Source organism: Octopus bimaculoides, chromosome 11 (genome assembly GCF_001194135.2).
Source record: "Octopus bimaculoides isolate UCB-OBI-ISO-001 chromosome 11, ASM119413v2, whole genome shotgun sequence".
NCBI lineage: Eukaryota > Metazoa > Mollusca > Cephalopoda > Octopoda > Octopodidae > Octopus > Octopus bimaculoides.
The window spans coordinates 42283066-42301261 of record NC_068991.1 but is presented as its reverse complement, the minus strand read 5'-3'; the positions used below and the strand labels follow the sequence as shown (position 1 = coordinate 42301261).

General features: G+C 35.4%; 1 protein-coding gene across 1 annotated transcript in view; it reads left to right on the top strand.

Moving 5' to 3' along the window:
- The first annotated feature begins 2008 nt into the window (after nucleotides 1–2008).
- Nucleotides 2009–18196, top strand: part of LOC106880321 (GDP-D-glucose phosphorylase 1) — a 21313-nt gene continuing 5125 nt past the window's right edge. Inside the window, exons 1-4 of the mRNA XM_052971980.1 lie at nucleotides 2009–2569; nucleotides 13277–13374; nucleotides 14464–14577; nucleotides 16473–16634. Of these exons, the coding sequence (XP_052827940.1) occupies nucleotides 13294–13374; nucleotides 14464–14577; nucleotides 16473–16634 (357 nt within the window). The 5' untranslated portion in view covers nucleotides 2009–2569; nucleotides 13277–13293. The remainder of the gene's footprint in view (nucleotides 2570–13276; nucleotides 13375–14463; nucleotides 14578–16472; nucleotides 16635–18196) is intronic.

The window sequence follows — 18196 nt, the reverse complement described above, 5'->3', positions numbered from 1 at the left end:
CAGATTTTCTGTGTGTGTGTGTGTGTGTATGTTTAAAATTCATACATTTACACAATTCCAAATTTCTTGGATTAAAGAATCGGAATTAATATTCTAAATACAATATGACGGTGTGACCTAACTTATTGTATTTAGAATATTAATTCCGATTCTTTAATCCAAGAAATTTGGAATTGTGTAAATGTATGAATTTTAAACATACACACACACACACACACAGAGAAAATTTGCCTTTTATAGATAAGATATATATATATATATATTCACACACAGAAACACACACACACACACACATATAAATTTATATATAATGTAAATATATATATATATAATATATATTTGTGTGTGCGTGTGCGTGTGTGTGAGTGTGTGTGTGTCTGTGTGTATTATTGAAGTTTACTCAAATCTCAAATTATACCTGACAGTTTTTTTTCAACCAGCGGCTGAAGAAACCAATAAGTGAAACCTGAAGTCTGGGCAACTTGAATTTTACTATGAATTTTACTCTACACTCAGTATTGAGTCACACCATCATTGAATCTTTATTTGTTATTATTAAACTAGTTTTGAAATAATAATCAAATTTAACATGCATATATATGTGTGTCACTTTTTATGGTGAGAAACTCAGGGTAACTCTATAAACCGGCCTTCACCAGTAATTAATTAATATATATATGTGTGTGTGTGTGTGTGCATACATACATATGATGGATTCTCTCATCATGAATGACAAATGAGGGTTCAGGAAAATAAAGTAGTAATGATGTTCTATGGACACAAATGTGTCTCTTGAGGCTTGCCTTGTAAATCTTTTGGCAAAGGGAACAAGTTGAGGACTCAGTTTGCTTGTGGATCATTTACTACAAGTTTCCTTGAGTGGATGGCACTTTGCTTTATGCCACAAAACCACAATGACAAGTAAGGTTTCCATTTAGAGGAACAGTATTTTGCCAGCGTGCCTTCATGCTTACATGAAGTTGGGTTTGCATGACTGAGTTTGGATCTTCAACAGAGAGCAAGTTTATTTCACAGGCAACCTCCAGTATTCTTTGGTGCATACGTTGTTCCTGTTCTATCCAGCATACATCATCATTATGTACCAATTGCATGTGAAACCATTGTGTATATCTTCTGGCCTTTCTTTCAAAATGTATCTCTACAGCTTTGCTGTGTTAATGCTCATTAACGGGTTGAATAAATTGTCTCATTTTATCTTCCTGGTTTTTCTATTTCTTCATTTATCTACACACACATGTATATTGAAACTCAAACCATCTTTATCTACCAACGCAACCTCAACCTTGTTAAAATTCAAAACAGTGTGAATAAATAAGCATTGCATTTGACAGAGTAATCTGAATGCTAGAGGTCTAGAATAAATTTGGTAATGGGTCATGCTTTCAAGAATTTCATGGTATGCCCTTCTACATGTTTTTTCCTGTTGTTGTTATTGTTATATTTGACCTCAGGTCTTGAATATAAATAAATGGATGAAGCAAAGTTATTATTTTTAAATCATTATTTATCTACATATTTATAAAGGGTTGTGTTCATTTTACCAATTAATTGCTAACAAATGAATAAGTGGATAAACATTGCAATTAATGACCAAAACTCTGTATAGTGAGTGCTAACATATTTTATGTATATAAATAAGTACTATACTATATAGATATAAAATATAATTTCATGAAGAAAATTTATTTTAAAATTAAGTTTTTGTAAAGGTTTTTGTTTCTTTTAAGTCTATAGGCAACACAATCAGGAACTAAAACTATGTATGCAGTTTACTTGATGTAGTTAACATATAATAAGCAAGTATAGCTTTGTAGTAAGTTTGGCTTTGGTAAGCAAGTATGACTTTGTAGTTAGTAAGTAAGCAAGCAAGTATGGCTTTATAGTGAGTAAGTAAGCAGGTATGGCTTTGGTAACATATACCATGCTTTTGCTCATTGTTTTAGGTGCTTATGTAATCATGAGCTGACATATACACATCTTTCACTCTCCCACCCTTTAACCTACCGTCACATCAGGACATGACAAATGGGGAGAGAGTGCTGCACTAGTACTCAACTGGTATTTATTTTCGGTTGAGTAGACTGGGAAAACATGAAATAAAGGGCATTTATAAAGATCGCAACGATCCGACTGGTCCAGGAATTGAACTCACGACGCTAGGATCACGAACCGAACAACCTCACTACCAGGCAACGCGCCTCCGTATTTGATGTAGTTTGATGTTTTAAATGATTCACTGACAAAGACTAATGTCTAATCAACTAATTTAAGGGAGACAACCACAATATTTTAAAGGTCTAACCATCACATTTTATTTTCATATCCCTACAAACATGTGCTTTGTTTCTAATTAGAATAAACCAATTGCAAATCAAAATGAAACTTTATCGTGTCTTGTAATTCAAGATAATTTCTTAAGCGATTTTTGGATCGACCGGAAGTCAATCAAAATTATTACATTATCATTGGAAGCTAAGTTGTTGAGTAATCAATCGCTGAACCTTCGACAACACGCTAGATAAAAAAAAAATTATAATTTATTACACAGGTAAAATTATTGTTATTTCTTACAAAGGTGAAAAAAAAAATTACAAAATCTTACACAGTTGCTTTGAGATATGTTACAGAGTGAGAAATTAAATTCTTCAAGTTAAATGACATCAAACAGTTATCAAAACCGGTTCATGACTTCTGTAACCGCTAACTTAACTCTATAGTTGTAAGTCTTGGGAACAAAACTAGATTTAATGGGAAATTGAAAATACGATTGTGTGATCTTTTATGTTTTTCTCGGTTATCTTTTCTCGGCCTTAATTTTAACGTGTAAGTTGACAATCGATTGGAAACAACTCTATCGTAATGTACTAATGTGTTTACAATGACAAACCAATGTTCTGTATAACTATTATTACTTCTTCATTTCACATATGTATCGTACAGAATAATTCTTTAAATTCCCAAATAAACAATTACTGAATTCGGTATAACTCACCTCCCTTCTTTTTCTTTTAATGAATTAGGTTGGAAACATGATTTCCGAATTTTCAAGCGGTATGAACAAGTAAATTAATAAGTCGGCAAGTGATAGCTAGTAAAATATAACCTAAACTTTTGCTGGGTCGTTTAATTCGTCGCTTTTACAAAGTAACATTGCAATTCTTAGATCTAAGGGGCGAACCAGCATATGACAGCAGTTAACATGCAAGTAACATTTATTTATTTTTGCGATACAGTCATATATAACTGCAATATTGTTTCTTCATTTTAGCATTACATATATAAATACATATAGGTTTGGTTGAACAAACAAGAAAAATAGAAATCAATATCTTTTATCTTTTATTTGTTGAAACAAGTAGACTACAGCCGTGGTGGGGCATCACCTTGAAGGCTTTAGTCGAACAAATCGACCCCAGTATACTTTTTTTTAATTCTGGTATTCTATCTGTCTCTTTTTGCCGAATCGCTAAGTTACCGAGACAAATCAACGCCAGTTGTCAAGCAGTAGGGTGTATGGGACACACACGTGTCTGTGTTTTACTCGTTTAGATATTGCGGTCCTAATAACCTGGTGTAGAACTCAATATACGTATACTTCTGAACGAGACCAGCTCCTTTCAGTTTCCGTCTACCAAATCCACTCACAAGGCATTAGTCGGCCCGGGGTATATAGTAGAAAACACTTGTCCGAGTTCCATGCAGTAGGACCGAATCTAGAACCAGGCGGTTGGAAAGCAAACTTCTGCACCGATACATTTTTGGTTGATAGAAAATTACGAAAGTGGCTCAATCGCCAAAATTTTTGGGCATAGCACTTAAAAAACTGACTTCATGAGCTATCAGATTTAAAATCGATTTAAGTGCTATGCAAGAAACTCTCGGCCCTTGAGTTACTTTTGCAACCTTTTGCCGATTAAATATATTTATCCCCCTATCGCTGCTTCTTTCTGTTTATCTGCCTGTATTATATATATATATATATATATTGGGCTGAAGATTGGAATAGTGAAATTTCCATTCACTTAACCATGAAACGATTCGTATCCAATTAACTAAAGGCTTGGTTTGTTTACGCTTTTCCCTCCGGTTTTTTGTTCTATGTGTGCCATAAATATCGCCATCCGCTTTAGAGAAAAATTTGTAGTTTGGAATCAGTAGTTCTTTGACTGCTATTTCTAAATTTTCAGTATGTTGGAGAAGCAACTCAATTGCTAATCCCTGTATATTTATGATGATATATATATATATATATATATATATATATATATACACACACACACACCGATAATGCTGTGAAAGTATTTCCGCTGCTGCACGCATTCGTAGCATGTTCAGAAAATGTTGCGTGCGTTATTTAAAAGTTCGGGCAACATTTACGCCAAAATTAAGCGATGAATACACGAACCAGCCGAACTGGGAAGCTAAGTCGTGTTATTTTCGCCAGTCAGAGTGACTGGCCTTACCTCATCGTCAGTAAATGTGTTCTGTGCCAAACTACAGTAGTTTCAAACTCTGCTGCTAATAATTGCAGTACTTCCGAGCGAACCAGGTCTATTTTTAATTAACTAATTTTTTTATCATTGCAAATACAAAACAAAGAAAACACGCTGCACGCTATATAAGTATAATCTTCACCCACAAATATTACTGCTAAATTTTTGTTTATGTGGAAGGACTCTTGAAAAAATAAACGAAATCGAACTTAATCACTACTTCCTATGTAGATGTGATTGGCATCACAAAAAGTATTGACGTGACAGTAACAGTATTTAATATGTAGATGTGATTGGCATCACAAAAAATATTATTTGACATAGCAGTAACAGTATTTAATTTCATCTCTCAACTTTTTAATTTTAAATCTCTTTGACATTAATAAAATGAATACAAAACAACTACTTGGGGCAATTGCATAAATAATTTCTCCTGCAAATTTTTTCCCATTGTACCAATGTAAGAAATCATTATTGGAAATTTTTTAACTGGAGACTTGCACATTAGTTTTATTTATTTAACAGATTTAAACATTATAATTGTGAATGCACACTCATACCCATTCCCCTACTACCTAATAACCACTTCTAGCCTCTCTGTTGTCATTATTCCTTCTCCGAATTTACATTTACTGTGTACGAGGCATCACCCCACCCGTTGTTCACACTGTAAAGTGGTTAGCATTAGAAACGGCATCCAGCTATAGAAACTAAGTCATAAAACACTCATGAGCACCTAGTGTTTTGGTGTTGTAACTCCCAGAAGGCAGCGACTCAGATCAGGACGACTCCCCCAACTCATACCAGCATAGAAAGAAGACATAAAATGATAATGATGTTTATGCATATGCACATACACGATGGTCCTGCTTAACAATATCTAATTTTAATTTCATCATCATCATCATCATCATCACCACCACCAACATCACCATCATCATCATTTAACGTCCATTTTCCATGCTGGTATGGGTTGGATGGTTTGATAGGAGCTGGCAAGCCAGAGGACTGCACCAGGCTCCAATGTCTGTTCTTGTATGGTTTTTATGGCTAGATGCTCCTCCTAACATTAATCACTTTACAGAATGTACTGTATACTGTGTACATTTTATGTGACACCAGCATGAGTTCTTTTTATGTGACACCAGCCTGGGTGCCTTTTACGTGGCACCAGCATGGGTGCTATATATGTGACACCAGCATGAGTGCTTTTTATGTGGCACCAGCACAGGTGCTTTTTTGTGGCACAGCACCCATGGGGATGCCAAGTAACTTATAAGACAAAGACCTCTTAGCTAAGAGAGGGAGTGGGATCAAGGGAAGTGGTTATGTGCTGGGAAAGAGGTTAGAATATGATAGAGGGACAGAGATAGCTGTTTTACTATAGAAGAGATACTTGGTTACACTTATAGGACAAGGAAGGTGGGAGAGAGTTAAGGGGGAGGATAGAAATACTTTTACAAAAGCCATGGAAATGGAAACTTAAGAGTTAATTGCTCAAAATAAAGTGCCAAACATTCTTAATGATTACTTTAAAAGTTTAATTATCACAAACTGTTTTGATAATGACTTTGTAAGTATTTGATCACTCAGTCAGTTTACATGTTGGTATCAGGCACTTATTGTATTCTTGTTCTCTCTGCTATTCTTTCAATCTTTCAAACTTTTATAGTAATTCACCCTTTCAATCACTAACCTACTCTATTTTAACACAACATTGCTCATTAAAATATGTAGTTGCTAACTACTGGTTGATTTTATTTTTAATAATGTAGCATAATTCTACCCCAGTATACATTTTTAAATTCTGGTATTCTATCTGACTCTTTTTGCTGAACCACTAAGTTACCAAGACAAATCAACACCAGTTGTTAAGCAGTGGGGTGTAGGGGACACACACGTGTGTGTGTTTTACTCGTTTAGATATTGCAGTACTAATAACATGGTGTAGAACTCAATATGCGTATACTTCTGAATGAGACCAGCTCCTTTCAGTTTCTGTCTACCAAATCCATTCACAAGGTATTAGTTAGCCCGGGTTATATAGTAGAAAACACTTGCTTTTCATTGTTTGTAGTTTTATCATCTCTAGCAAATGGGGTATCCAAAACTGAAGAGAGGCAGAAATAGCCCGAAACCAGGCTGGTCTGCTGGTCCCATTGCTAGAAGGTGGTAGGGGTTTGCTCCCCTGTTTGCAATATCTTGAATGCTGCTGTGCATCATTAACCAGCTAGAGTAGATGTTCTCTTGGGGTTAAAAAATTGCAGTAAAGTCCGTTTGAACAGACAGCCATGTTGAAGTGGCTACAAACATTACTTGTTAGTACAACTACTATGTTGATCTCTTAGAGAGATTTCAGAACTAAAACTTTATCATTGTAATTAGATTACCTTATCACACTTCATGGTACAATTACTGGAAAATTTAATGAATAACCATGACAATCTTGGAATAGTCATAATAGTTGTTACAATTGAGAATATAACTGCCGTTTATAACACTACTTGTATGTGAATTTGCTTCACACTTCATGATCTCTCACTTAATGATTGGAAATTTGGAAGCATTTACATCATTGATGTATTCCTGCATGTATGTAGGTGACTCTATGGTGTAGTGCAGTGGTTCTCAATCAAAAGGGTCCAATTATTAGCATATCGGTTCTCGATAAAGCAAAGTTGATTGCCATTCTCACTGTGGATTATAACTTCCAGTCCTCTATGAACTTTTCAGAGACATATCATGAGGTGCAGGCATGGCTTCCCAAACATGTGATTCTGGGTTCAGTCCCACTATGTGGAACCTTGGGCAAGTGTCTTCTGCTATGGCCTCAGGCTGACCAAAGCCTTGTGAGTAGATTTTGTAGAAGGAATGTCAAAGAAGCCCGTCATGTGTGTGTGTTTGTTTGTGTCTGCACCTGTGCCCCACCACCGCTTAACAACTGGTGTTGGTGTGTTTTGATTTCTATTTTGCTTGGGTAGACCTTCATAGCCATTCAGTGTTTAAAAAAATCCTGTTATATTTTTATTATTAAATATTATTAGAAATTGCATTAAAAAAATTGTTCAAATATTTTTGTGCATTGTAGAAGTAAAATCAATTTATTGTATATAAATTATAACTGCAAAATCTTATATGGATCCCAGTTGAGAACCACTAGTGCAGTCCGTATCATGTCTGCTTTATGCACAGAGAGTAATGAGTGTGAAACTACTTGGAACCTGTATGTATTATCTTGTCCAACCCATGCAGAATAAAGAAATTAATGGATGTGTATTTTACGTTTATGACAGAATATTTTACATTTTACATTTAGACAGAATAAATAAATAAATTAATGTATGTGTATTTCACATTTATGTACATATATATATATATATATATATATATATATATCTAGGGTTGTCCGGAAAGTTTGTGCCGATTTATAGTAGCTTACTTTATGACTTATTTGCCATGAAACCACCTCAAGAGGGGATTTTCAAGTTAAAGGAAAGATGGAGATGCATTGTGCAACAAAATGGTTCATATTTGGTTGATTAAAAATGTAATGGCAAGTATTTATTGACCTTTTTCTTTCCTTTAAAAATCGGCACGAACTTCCCGGGCAACCCAATATTAGGGTTTGGATAGTGTGATATACAAAAGCGACCCTAAAGATCTAGACCTTCATGAAGTACTGCTTTGGGAGGCTACCTAGACTCCATTGGCTGAAGAAAATCAGCAATTTAGCCATGCAAGAACAAAACTTTTAGACCCCCATTGATGTGGAAATCTAGCAAATATAGTAATACTGGATTAGACACAGAACTACAGTAGAAATCTGAACTGTTTAGGGATTGAATTGGTCCAGTTTTTCAGGTAATACTTATAAAATTCATATTTAAGGACGAATAAAGAAGAGATGAACTGGTATATTTTGAAAGTTTATCTATCAGTTAACTATTTTCATTACAAATAAAAGAAAAAATATAGGGATAGCATGTAATTCTTGAAATTATATTTAAAAATGAACATTGTAGAAGAAAAATACCATAAAATGAATGAAAAGGTGGAAGTTATTTTATATAAATTAGCTATTTTTAGTTTATTAACAAAATATTTTCAGATAAAATACAAAATACAAAATGGTAAATAATAGGGAAAGAAAAGGGAAAATAAGAAAGCTTCTGACAATGTAGAAAGTTTTACAAAACCTTTAAATTTCAGGTGCTAAGGCTCATCTTCAGAAGGAAAGAGTCTGGGAAGTGTCCAGTTACACAGGTTCTGTTACCCTACACAGACTCCTGAACCTGTGTAACTGGACAGTTCCCAGACTGTTTCTTTCTGAAGATGGGCCTTTGTGCCTGAAATATAAAGATTTCTATAAAACTTTCCACATTGTCAGGAGCTTTCTTATTTTCCCTTTTCTTTCCCTTCTTTGGTACTACAATGCTTCAAGCGAACTACACCGCTCTTAATAAATAATGTTTATTCTTTCATCTGTTTGACTTCCATACCATCTGTTGTGCTACCTGTCAATGGAACACTTGCAGCTTTTGCATTTGCCACACTGCTTGATGCATCTATTGCTTTTATATATATCATCTTGTTTATAACTTTGTAATTTCACTGTAATAAGATTATTCTGCACCATGAACATGACATCTTAAAGACTGAAACTATGGTTCTTTTTCATTAATTTAACGAACCATTTCAATGCACATTTTTGCAGTAATCTAAAATAATTTACATAGAGGATTGTCTTCTTGAGATAATTTAACTTTCTCTGTCAGTTCTTGCACTTGATATACTTTCTGGTTTTTGAGGAATCTTTCAAAATCTTTGTTTTGACCATATGCTAGATCTACAAACATGATGCACTAACTTTTGCTGCACTCTTAAAAGTGTTACAGGTTTAATGACATTCTATGCATTCACATGTGAAAATATTGCATCATTGTAAAACTGTGTTGAAATTTTGTAAGGTTGACATTTATCACTTTTGTCATAAAACGATTTTATAGTGATATTTAAAGTTCCTGATGAAATGAAAGAGGATCACAGTAAGAGAGGTTAAAATGATTAGAGTAGTATCTGGAGGACAACAACAACAACAACAGTAACAAGTACAAGACAATAAAGAACAATGGCAGGAGTGGCTGTGCTTTTAATGAAGAGTGGAGATAGATAAATAAAAGATGAGAAGTGGAGGTGGAATAAGATGAGGACTTCCGATACTATTTCATAATATCAAGCTGGGATTAACAATGAGATTAATTGTGAAGCAGATAATAGAGAAGGAGAATGAGAAAGGGAAGCTTGAAAAATGTTGGTAGTATTATAATGGTGAAAGAGATGTGGCAGAGAGTGACAGAGAGAGATAAAAGAAAGAGAAAGTACAGTAATACCTCACTTTACAAAACCTGGATTTACAAGTTTTATTTTATAGCACAAGATCCAAATTTTGAGCAGAGTGCAAAATTTTCAACTACCATAACAAATGCTTCTGCATGTTACTGAGAAATTTATAGAGGGAAAAGAAGCTTCTTCTAAGCAAACAACTCTAGACTTATTTTTGAAAAGAAATCTACAAGTCTATCTATGAGTGCTTACAAAGCAGCGATTGCATCTACAAGTGATGGTGTGTGCAAGTCTTGTGTGACTGAAAGTGATTCAGAAAACGATTATAATAATAATATTTTTTATTCTTTTAGGGCGGCGAGCTGGCAGAATTATTAACATACCAGGCGAAATACTTAGTGGTATTTTGTCTGCTGTTAGGTTCTGAGTTCAAATTCCGCCAAGGTTGACTTTGCCTTTCATCCTTTCAGGGTTGATTAAATAAGTGCCAGTTACACATGGGGGTCAATGTAATCGACTTAATCCTTTTGTCTGTCCATGTTTGTCTCCTCTATTTCTTGCCCCCTGTAGGCAATAAAGAAATAGATATTTTTTTATTATAAATGATCTTGACATTCTTTTTACTTTATATAAAATATTCTTTACATTCCACTGTTGTTTCATTGCCATTTATCTATGAGTATTATAAATTTTATAGGTAAAATATTTTTCTGGAAACGAATTACAATTTAATACATTGCTGCTGTGGGAAATTATTGCTCTGCTGTGTAAGTTTTCACTTTTCGAGCAGTATCTAGAAGAAATTAATTCATATATTGAGACATTACTGTATAAAACAAAGCAAGAAGATAAAGGAAATGGAAAGTATAGGCCAGAGAGAGAGGGAGGAAGAGAAAGTGTGCGTGTGTATCTTTTATCTTGTTTCAGTCATTAGGCTGTGGCTATGCTGGAGCACTGCCGTGAAAAATTTTAGTTGAATGAATTGACCCAAGTACTTAGTACTTTTTTTTTTTCCAAGTCTTGTACTTATTCTATTGATCTTTTTTACTGAACAGCTAAGTTAATAGGACATAAACACACCAACACCAGTTGTCAAGCGGTGGTGGGGCACAGGTGCAGACACAAACAAACACACACACATGACGGGCTTCTTTGACATTCCTTCTACAAAATCTACTCACAAGGCTTTGGTCAGCCTGAGGCCATAGCAGAAGACACTTGCCCAAGGTTCCACATAGTGGGACTGAACCCAGAATCACATGTTTGGGAAGCCATGCCTGCACCTCATGATATGTCTCTGAAAAGTTCATAGAGGACTGGAAGTTATAATCCACAGTGAGAATGGCAATCAACTTTGCTTTATTGAGAACCGATATGCTAATAATTTCAACTGTAGAGAATGAAAAGTAATCTCTGATTGAGAAGAATCTGAAGCCTTCTTAAACCTTCAATACATTTTGATAGGCAAAATAAGCAACTGACTACAAGCTTATAGATTTTGAGGTCAAATTTTGATGTCTTTTGTTGTAAACTTGGAAAAGATGTTTAATTTTACACATATCTGTTCATCTAGCTGTCAGGTATGAAATCTTTTGGGAAATGTACCTATAAGAAGGTGGCAAGCCTATTACAGCCATAGTACCAGTATTAAAGCAATTGAATGAAAAACCTACACCAGTCCTTTATAAAGCCCTCTTCATTTGGAGACATTTACGTTTGCATTTCAGTGTATATTTTGAACATTTCTCTATGTTAGTTTTTATGATAGTCTCTCTCTCTCCCCCTCTCTCATTGAGAAGAGCAAGAATGGTCACATAGCTTAGAACAAAAATGTCACTACAGTTATTTTTGTCTTTTTATTTTGATGCATGTCACTTTGCTTTAGTAAATTGATCTGTGCTGTGAAGGACAATTTATGAGGCCGCACATTATATTTTGAATCTAGTTTAAGAGGCCATTCACCACCACCAACACTGACTACTACTACTACTACTACTACTACTACTACTACTACTACTACTGCCATATATTGAAAGGAATATGACAATCATCTCTAGTGTGTAGTGTCAACAATATCAAACAGTTCATTACAACCCATATTCGATGACTGGCACCTGTGCCAGTGGAACACGAACAGCACTGTCCGAGTGTGACCATTGCCAGGGCAGCTGTCTGGCTTCCGTGCTAGTGGCCCATAAATAATACCATTTGAGCATGATCGTTACCAGCGTCGCCTTACTGGCACTTGTGCCGGTGGCACGTTAGAAAATCATTCGAGTGAGGTCATTGCCAGTGCCGCTGGACTGGCTTCTGTGCAGGTGGCACATAAAAAACACTATTTTGAGCGTGGCCGTTGCCAGTACCATGTGACTGGCCCTCATGGCAGTGGCACATAAAAGCACCCACTACACTCTCGGAATGGTTGGCATTAGGAAGGGCATCCAGCTGTAGAAAATCTGCCAGATCAGATTGGAGCCTGGTGCAGCCATCCGGTTCACCAGTCCTCAGTCAAATCGTCCAACCCATGCTAGCATGGAAAGCGGACGTTAAACAATGATGATGATGATTACAATGCCAAATCTCACCCTACACTTTGTTACATTATTAGAGTACCTACTACAAAAGATTCTGAAATTAGCTGCATATATATATCCAGTCCCAATGACCAAATAGCTACCAAGAGTAACTTTTTCAGTGCCAATATATGTGAATTCAGGGTTAATCATAGCTAATTTATAACAAAGTTGGTGTCTTTATATCTGGAAACAGAGCAAATATTTCAAAATGCCAAAACAAGCTAAACGATAAAAAGATTACAATCTGATTTACCAGTCTATAAATTGAACTGGCAGAATTGTTTGCATGCTGGTTGAAATGCTTAGCGGTATTTCATCCATCCTTACATTCGGAGTTCCAATTCTTGCCTCTCATCTTTTCAAGGTTAATAAAATAAGTATCAGTTGAGCACTGGGGATCAATGTAATCGCGTTAATTACTCTTAGGTAGGAGTATAAAAACTGTATCCTTCTCTCAAGCCATGTTAAGCCAATGTGGCACTAGGCTTATCAAATCAGTATGATCTCAAGCTCAAATTCACAGCCTCCACATCAGACTGTGATTGGTGGAGAGAATATGCTGAAACCTTTTGTCCTGCAGTGAACTGAACATAGGCAATCAAATCCAAATCTGTAGCAGGATCACAGCCAAATCACATAGGTTATTTATTAATCCTGTTAAATCTTACAGGTGGCCAAAAGTTTCCAATTTATTTTGGAAGATCTAAAATCAGAAATTAAAGAGACAGACTGAAATATTGTAAAGCATTTAATTTGGTACCTTATCATTCTACCAACTTTCCCCCTTTTTAATAGATGTGTAATTTTGTTTGAAATATTTTTAAAATTGGAAACTTTTTACAGCATTTTCTTAAAGATTGATGGAATTCATTTACAACCCTCAAGAATTTCATTGGAGTCTTCCTGGTTGTTCAGAATATAAAGAAATACCATTAAGTAAGGTAAGTTTTGAAAGTAAAATAATTATAGAGTATTCTATAGATTTCTTAAAGTCAAATTACTTGAAGAATCAATTGTTTCAGGATAACTTGTTTGGCAAACAAATTGTTTGTTAAGAGACTTTTCTGCTGATTAGCACTCTGCTGAGACATTTTCTAGATGTCTCTGCTGCTACAATTCCTGTTGTTGTAAACAGTTGTATGGAATAAATAAAAATAAAATACTAGAACACTATAACTTCAATATATTCTAGACTTGTATTTTAGTATAGTCCAGTGTAGTGACATAAAACTATAGTGTTAGCTGTTCTGATTCCAGTAGGATTTAAGTCAGTGTAAGTTTGGAGCTCAAAAGCACTACTTATTCCCATATTTCTTTTCATAGTATTTAATTCTTTCTCACACTGAATGCTTGTATGTACAGTGCCAGACTGCTGTTTTTTGTATCAGGCAAATAGGAGCGAGGTTGTTGCCAGTGCTGCTGGACTGGCTCCTGTGCAGGTGGCATGTAAAAAACACCATTTGAGTGTGGCCATTGTCAGTACTGTCTGACTGGCCCTCCTACCGCTGGCACATAAAAGCACCCACTACACTCTCGGAGTGGCTGGCGTTAGGAAGGGCATCCAGCTGTAGAAACTCTGCCAGATCAGATTGGAGCCTCGTGCAGCCATCTGGTTTGCCAGTCCTCAGTCAAATTGTCCAACCCATGCCAGCATGGAAAGCGGACCTTAGACGACGATGATGATGATGATGATGATGATCATCATCATCATTATTATTATTATTATTATTATTATTATTATTATTATTATTATTATTATTTCATTGGGCAAACTGCACCTTAAGTACTTTCTGAATGGCATACCTAGCCCAAAATTACCTAAAACTTTTTTGCAGTGTGGCATACCTGATGATGAACCATGTCTTGTGTGATCTGCTTTTCAAGAAAGGTTACCCATACCTGCTCTAAACCAATGTTTCCATAGGTTTCAATCACTGTTATCAGCTACAATTGAATAACCACTGAAGTGTGTAAGGAGATATTTGCAAATATTTCTTACATATTGGAATTTTCCACTTCTTTCATTTTAGTTTGATAAAATAATTATTGAAAAATGGAATGAAGCAATGCAAAAGGGATACTTTAAATATGAGTTGAATATAAAGACCAAAATTCTTCCTGGTAAACGGGGTTATGTTGCCCAGGTAAGTGTATTCATCTAATTATTTATGGTTTGAAATATGTTATACTTTTTATGTTTCCAAATAGTGATTTAATACACAGCCATGAATCTCAATAAACATTTGATAAAAATGTCGGATTCCCTTTCTGTTGCTAAATCAAACAGCAATGTATTCTTGCCAGAAACACAACTGAATTTCTGTAGTAAGACTGAGTAAAATTTTTAACTCATCACTTGTTCATTGGTAAAAATATGTTGCTCTTACTTTATGATCAATTAGTTATTTGTAGAAAGAGTATCCTATGTTTATTTGATAGTTTACACGATGATGAAATCCACTCTTACTAATATAATAATATAAATATATTAGATGCAGCATGGTTGTGTAGGTAAGAAGCTTACTTCCCAACCAAGTTGTTTCAGGTTCAGTACCACTATGTGACTCGGGCAAGTGTCTTTCGCTATAGCCCTGGACTAACCAAAGCCTTGTGTGGATTTGGTTAACAGAAACTGAAAGAAAACTCTTGCTTATATACGAGGGGGTACTGAAAAGTTCCTGGCTTTAAGGGTATTGCGAAAGGCCTAGTTGGAGACCTAATCTTCCAAGTTCTTCTACAGGGTTTAGAAAAACTGAAGGCCCACTACAATACATGTGTGAATCCAAGAGGGAAATATGTTGAATAAAATCATAATTAACTGATCCTCTTGTATTTTCTTTTACCCAAAATGAGGAACTTTTCAGCACCTCTTTGTATGCATATATAGTGTGTGTGTGTGTGCTAATGTCTCCTTGTCTTGACATCATGTGATAGTTGCAAATGAGTGTTATGACAGTAATGCTTGTGATGTCTGTCTCTGGTCTTTCCTGAAAAATATGCCAGACTCCTACCAAGAAAGCATAACCTTGTTTGGAAACAAGTGAGGGTTGGCAACAGAAAGGTCATTGAGCATAGAAAATCTACCTCAGTGGATATAATAACAATAATAATAATAATAATAATAATAATAATAATAATAATGGTGGCGGCAGTAGTGAGGAGGAGAAGGCGGGTTGATGAAATTAGTACCAGTTGAGCACTAGGGTTGGTGCAATTAACTAATCCCCTTCCCCAAAATTTCAGGCTTGTGGTTTTAGTAGAAAGGATTATTATTATTACTATCATCTATTATTATTATTATTGTTAGCATTCTGGATGGTATTTCACCCATTGCTACATTCTGAGTTCAGATTCCGCCGAGGTCAGCTTTGCCTTTCATCCTTTCAGGGTCAATAAATTAAGTACCAGTGATATACTGAGGTCGATGTAATTGACTAGTCCCCTCCCCAAAAATTTCAGGCCCTGTACCTTTAGTAGAAAAGATTATTATTAAGGTGGCAAGCTGGCAAAATCATTAGCACACCAGGCAAAATGCTTAGCGGTATTTTGTTTTTCTTTATGTTCTGAGTTCAAAACCCACCAAGGTCAACTTTGCCTTTCATCCTTTCTGGGTCAATAAATTAAGTACCAGTTGAATACTGGGGTCAATGTAATTGATTTGTCCCTTCCACCAAAATTCCAGGCCTTGTGCCTTTAGCAGAAAGGATTATTATTATTATTATTATTATGGTGGTGAACTGGCAGAATTGTTACCTGCTGGGCAAAATGCTTAGCAGCATTTTGTCTGTGTTTACATTCTGAGTTCAAATTCTGCTGAGGCTGACTTTGCTTTTTAATCTTCCAGAGTTAATAAATTAAGTACCAGTGAAATACTGGGGTCGATGTAATCAACTAGTCTCCCCGCCCAAAATTTCAGGCTTTGAGCCTTTAGTAGAAAGGATTTTTATTGTTATTGTTAATAGTAGCAGTGTATTGTTTGTGTTCATGTTATCAAGTTTACATATTTAATGTAATCATAATTTGTTTTTTATTTAACAAGTTAAATCCTCTCAGGTTTATTGAGAGAAGAAAACCTCAACATATTCAAAGTGTCAATCAGGAATTTGATCCAAATTCTTTCAACTTCAATAAGATTCATGAAAAAGAAGTATTACTGTTACCAGTTGGTTTGCACTGGATGAATCATGATCCACACGATAAGGTAAGAAACGACAATATTTTTATTTCTTTCTTTGAAATTGCATGTTGCACATACATGTATGCCTACTTGTCTGTGCATTCACATATACAAATTATAACATTGGTTTTATTATTAGACAAAATTTCAGACATTGTCGCTTTTGCATTAACAAATACTGTATTTTCCAATCCAGTCCACACTGTAAAGTGGTTGGCATTTGGAAAGGCATCCAGCTGTAAAATCCATGCTAAAATTGACCTCGCCTATGCTTGTGCCATGTAAAAAGTACTCTGTCTACTCTACTGGGTGGTTGGTTTTAGGAAGGGCATCCAGCTGTAAAAACTGTGTCAGAACAGACACCGAAGTCTGGTGCAGGTTCCTGCCTGGCCAGCTTCTGTCAAACCATCCAACTCATGCCAGCATGGAATGCAGGCATTAAACAATGACGATGATGATGATAGTTTAAACATGTAGTATATAGTGTAAATATGTAGTGTAAGCATTTGAACATTGTTACTATCTTTTCAAATCTTGCTGTATTTCACATGGTCCTCCAAAGTCATCTTGGTGTTGATCTACCTTACTTGGTTGTAAATTTTAGTCTAAAAAAAATTCAACTTGTATGCTGAAAAAGTGGTATTATGGATCCTTGTAGAGGTCTGTAATATATTTAACAGCCAATCACTTAAAGTGGAGGGAAGTTGTGTAAGAGGGAGACCCTGAATGACATGGGACGAAGTTTTGAAGGCTAATCTCAAAACGCTGAACGTTACAAAGGAGATGATAGAGGACTGAGATATGTGCCACATTGCTGTACTCAAGAAAATCCATCCACCGTAACAGAATTGAGATCCTAAAACCAAGGTGCCACATAAAATGCATTGGTGTGGGTGCTGGTGCCACATAAAAAAGCACTGGTATTGATTCCACATAAAAAGCATTGATGATGGCGCCACATAAAAAGTACCCAATACACTCTGTAAAGTGGTTGGTATTAGGAAGGGCATCCAAGCCAAAACCGACTATGGAATCTTGTGTGTTCCCTGGCCTTACCTGTCCCTGTCAAGCCATCCAATCCATGCTAGCATGGAAAACAGATGTTAAATGTTGATGCTTATGATGATGACAATTGGCTGCATGCTATGGGTATAGCTAGCACCTGATGACTGATTTTCTTTTCTTTTTCTATACAATTAAGCATTTCTATCCATTGTTGGAAATGTTGGTGACACATGGTTATGTGAACTATTGCAGAAATACACACACGAAAACGTTGATGATGGTGATGATAATGATGTTAATTGTTGGTATAGATTTGATTTTCTCTTTTCTCTTTTACTTGTTTCAGTCAATGGATTGCAACCATGCTAGGGCACCACCATGAAGGTTGAGTCAAACAAATCATCCCCAATACTTATTTTTGTAAGCCTAGTCCTTTTTCTGTTTGTCTCTTTTGATGAACTGCTAAGTTATGGAAATGCAAACAAACCAACACCACTTGTCAAGCAGTGGTGGTGGACAAACACAAACACACACACACATATTAATATAGTATTACATATATTCATATATATATACATATA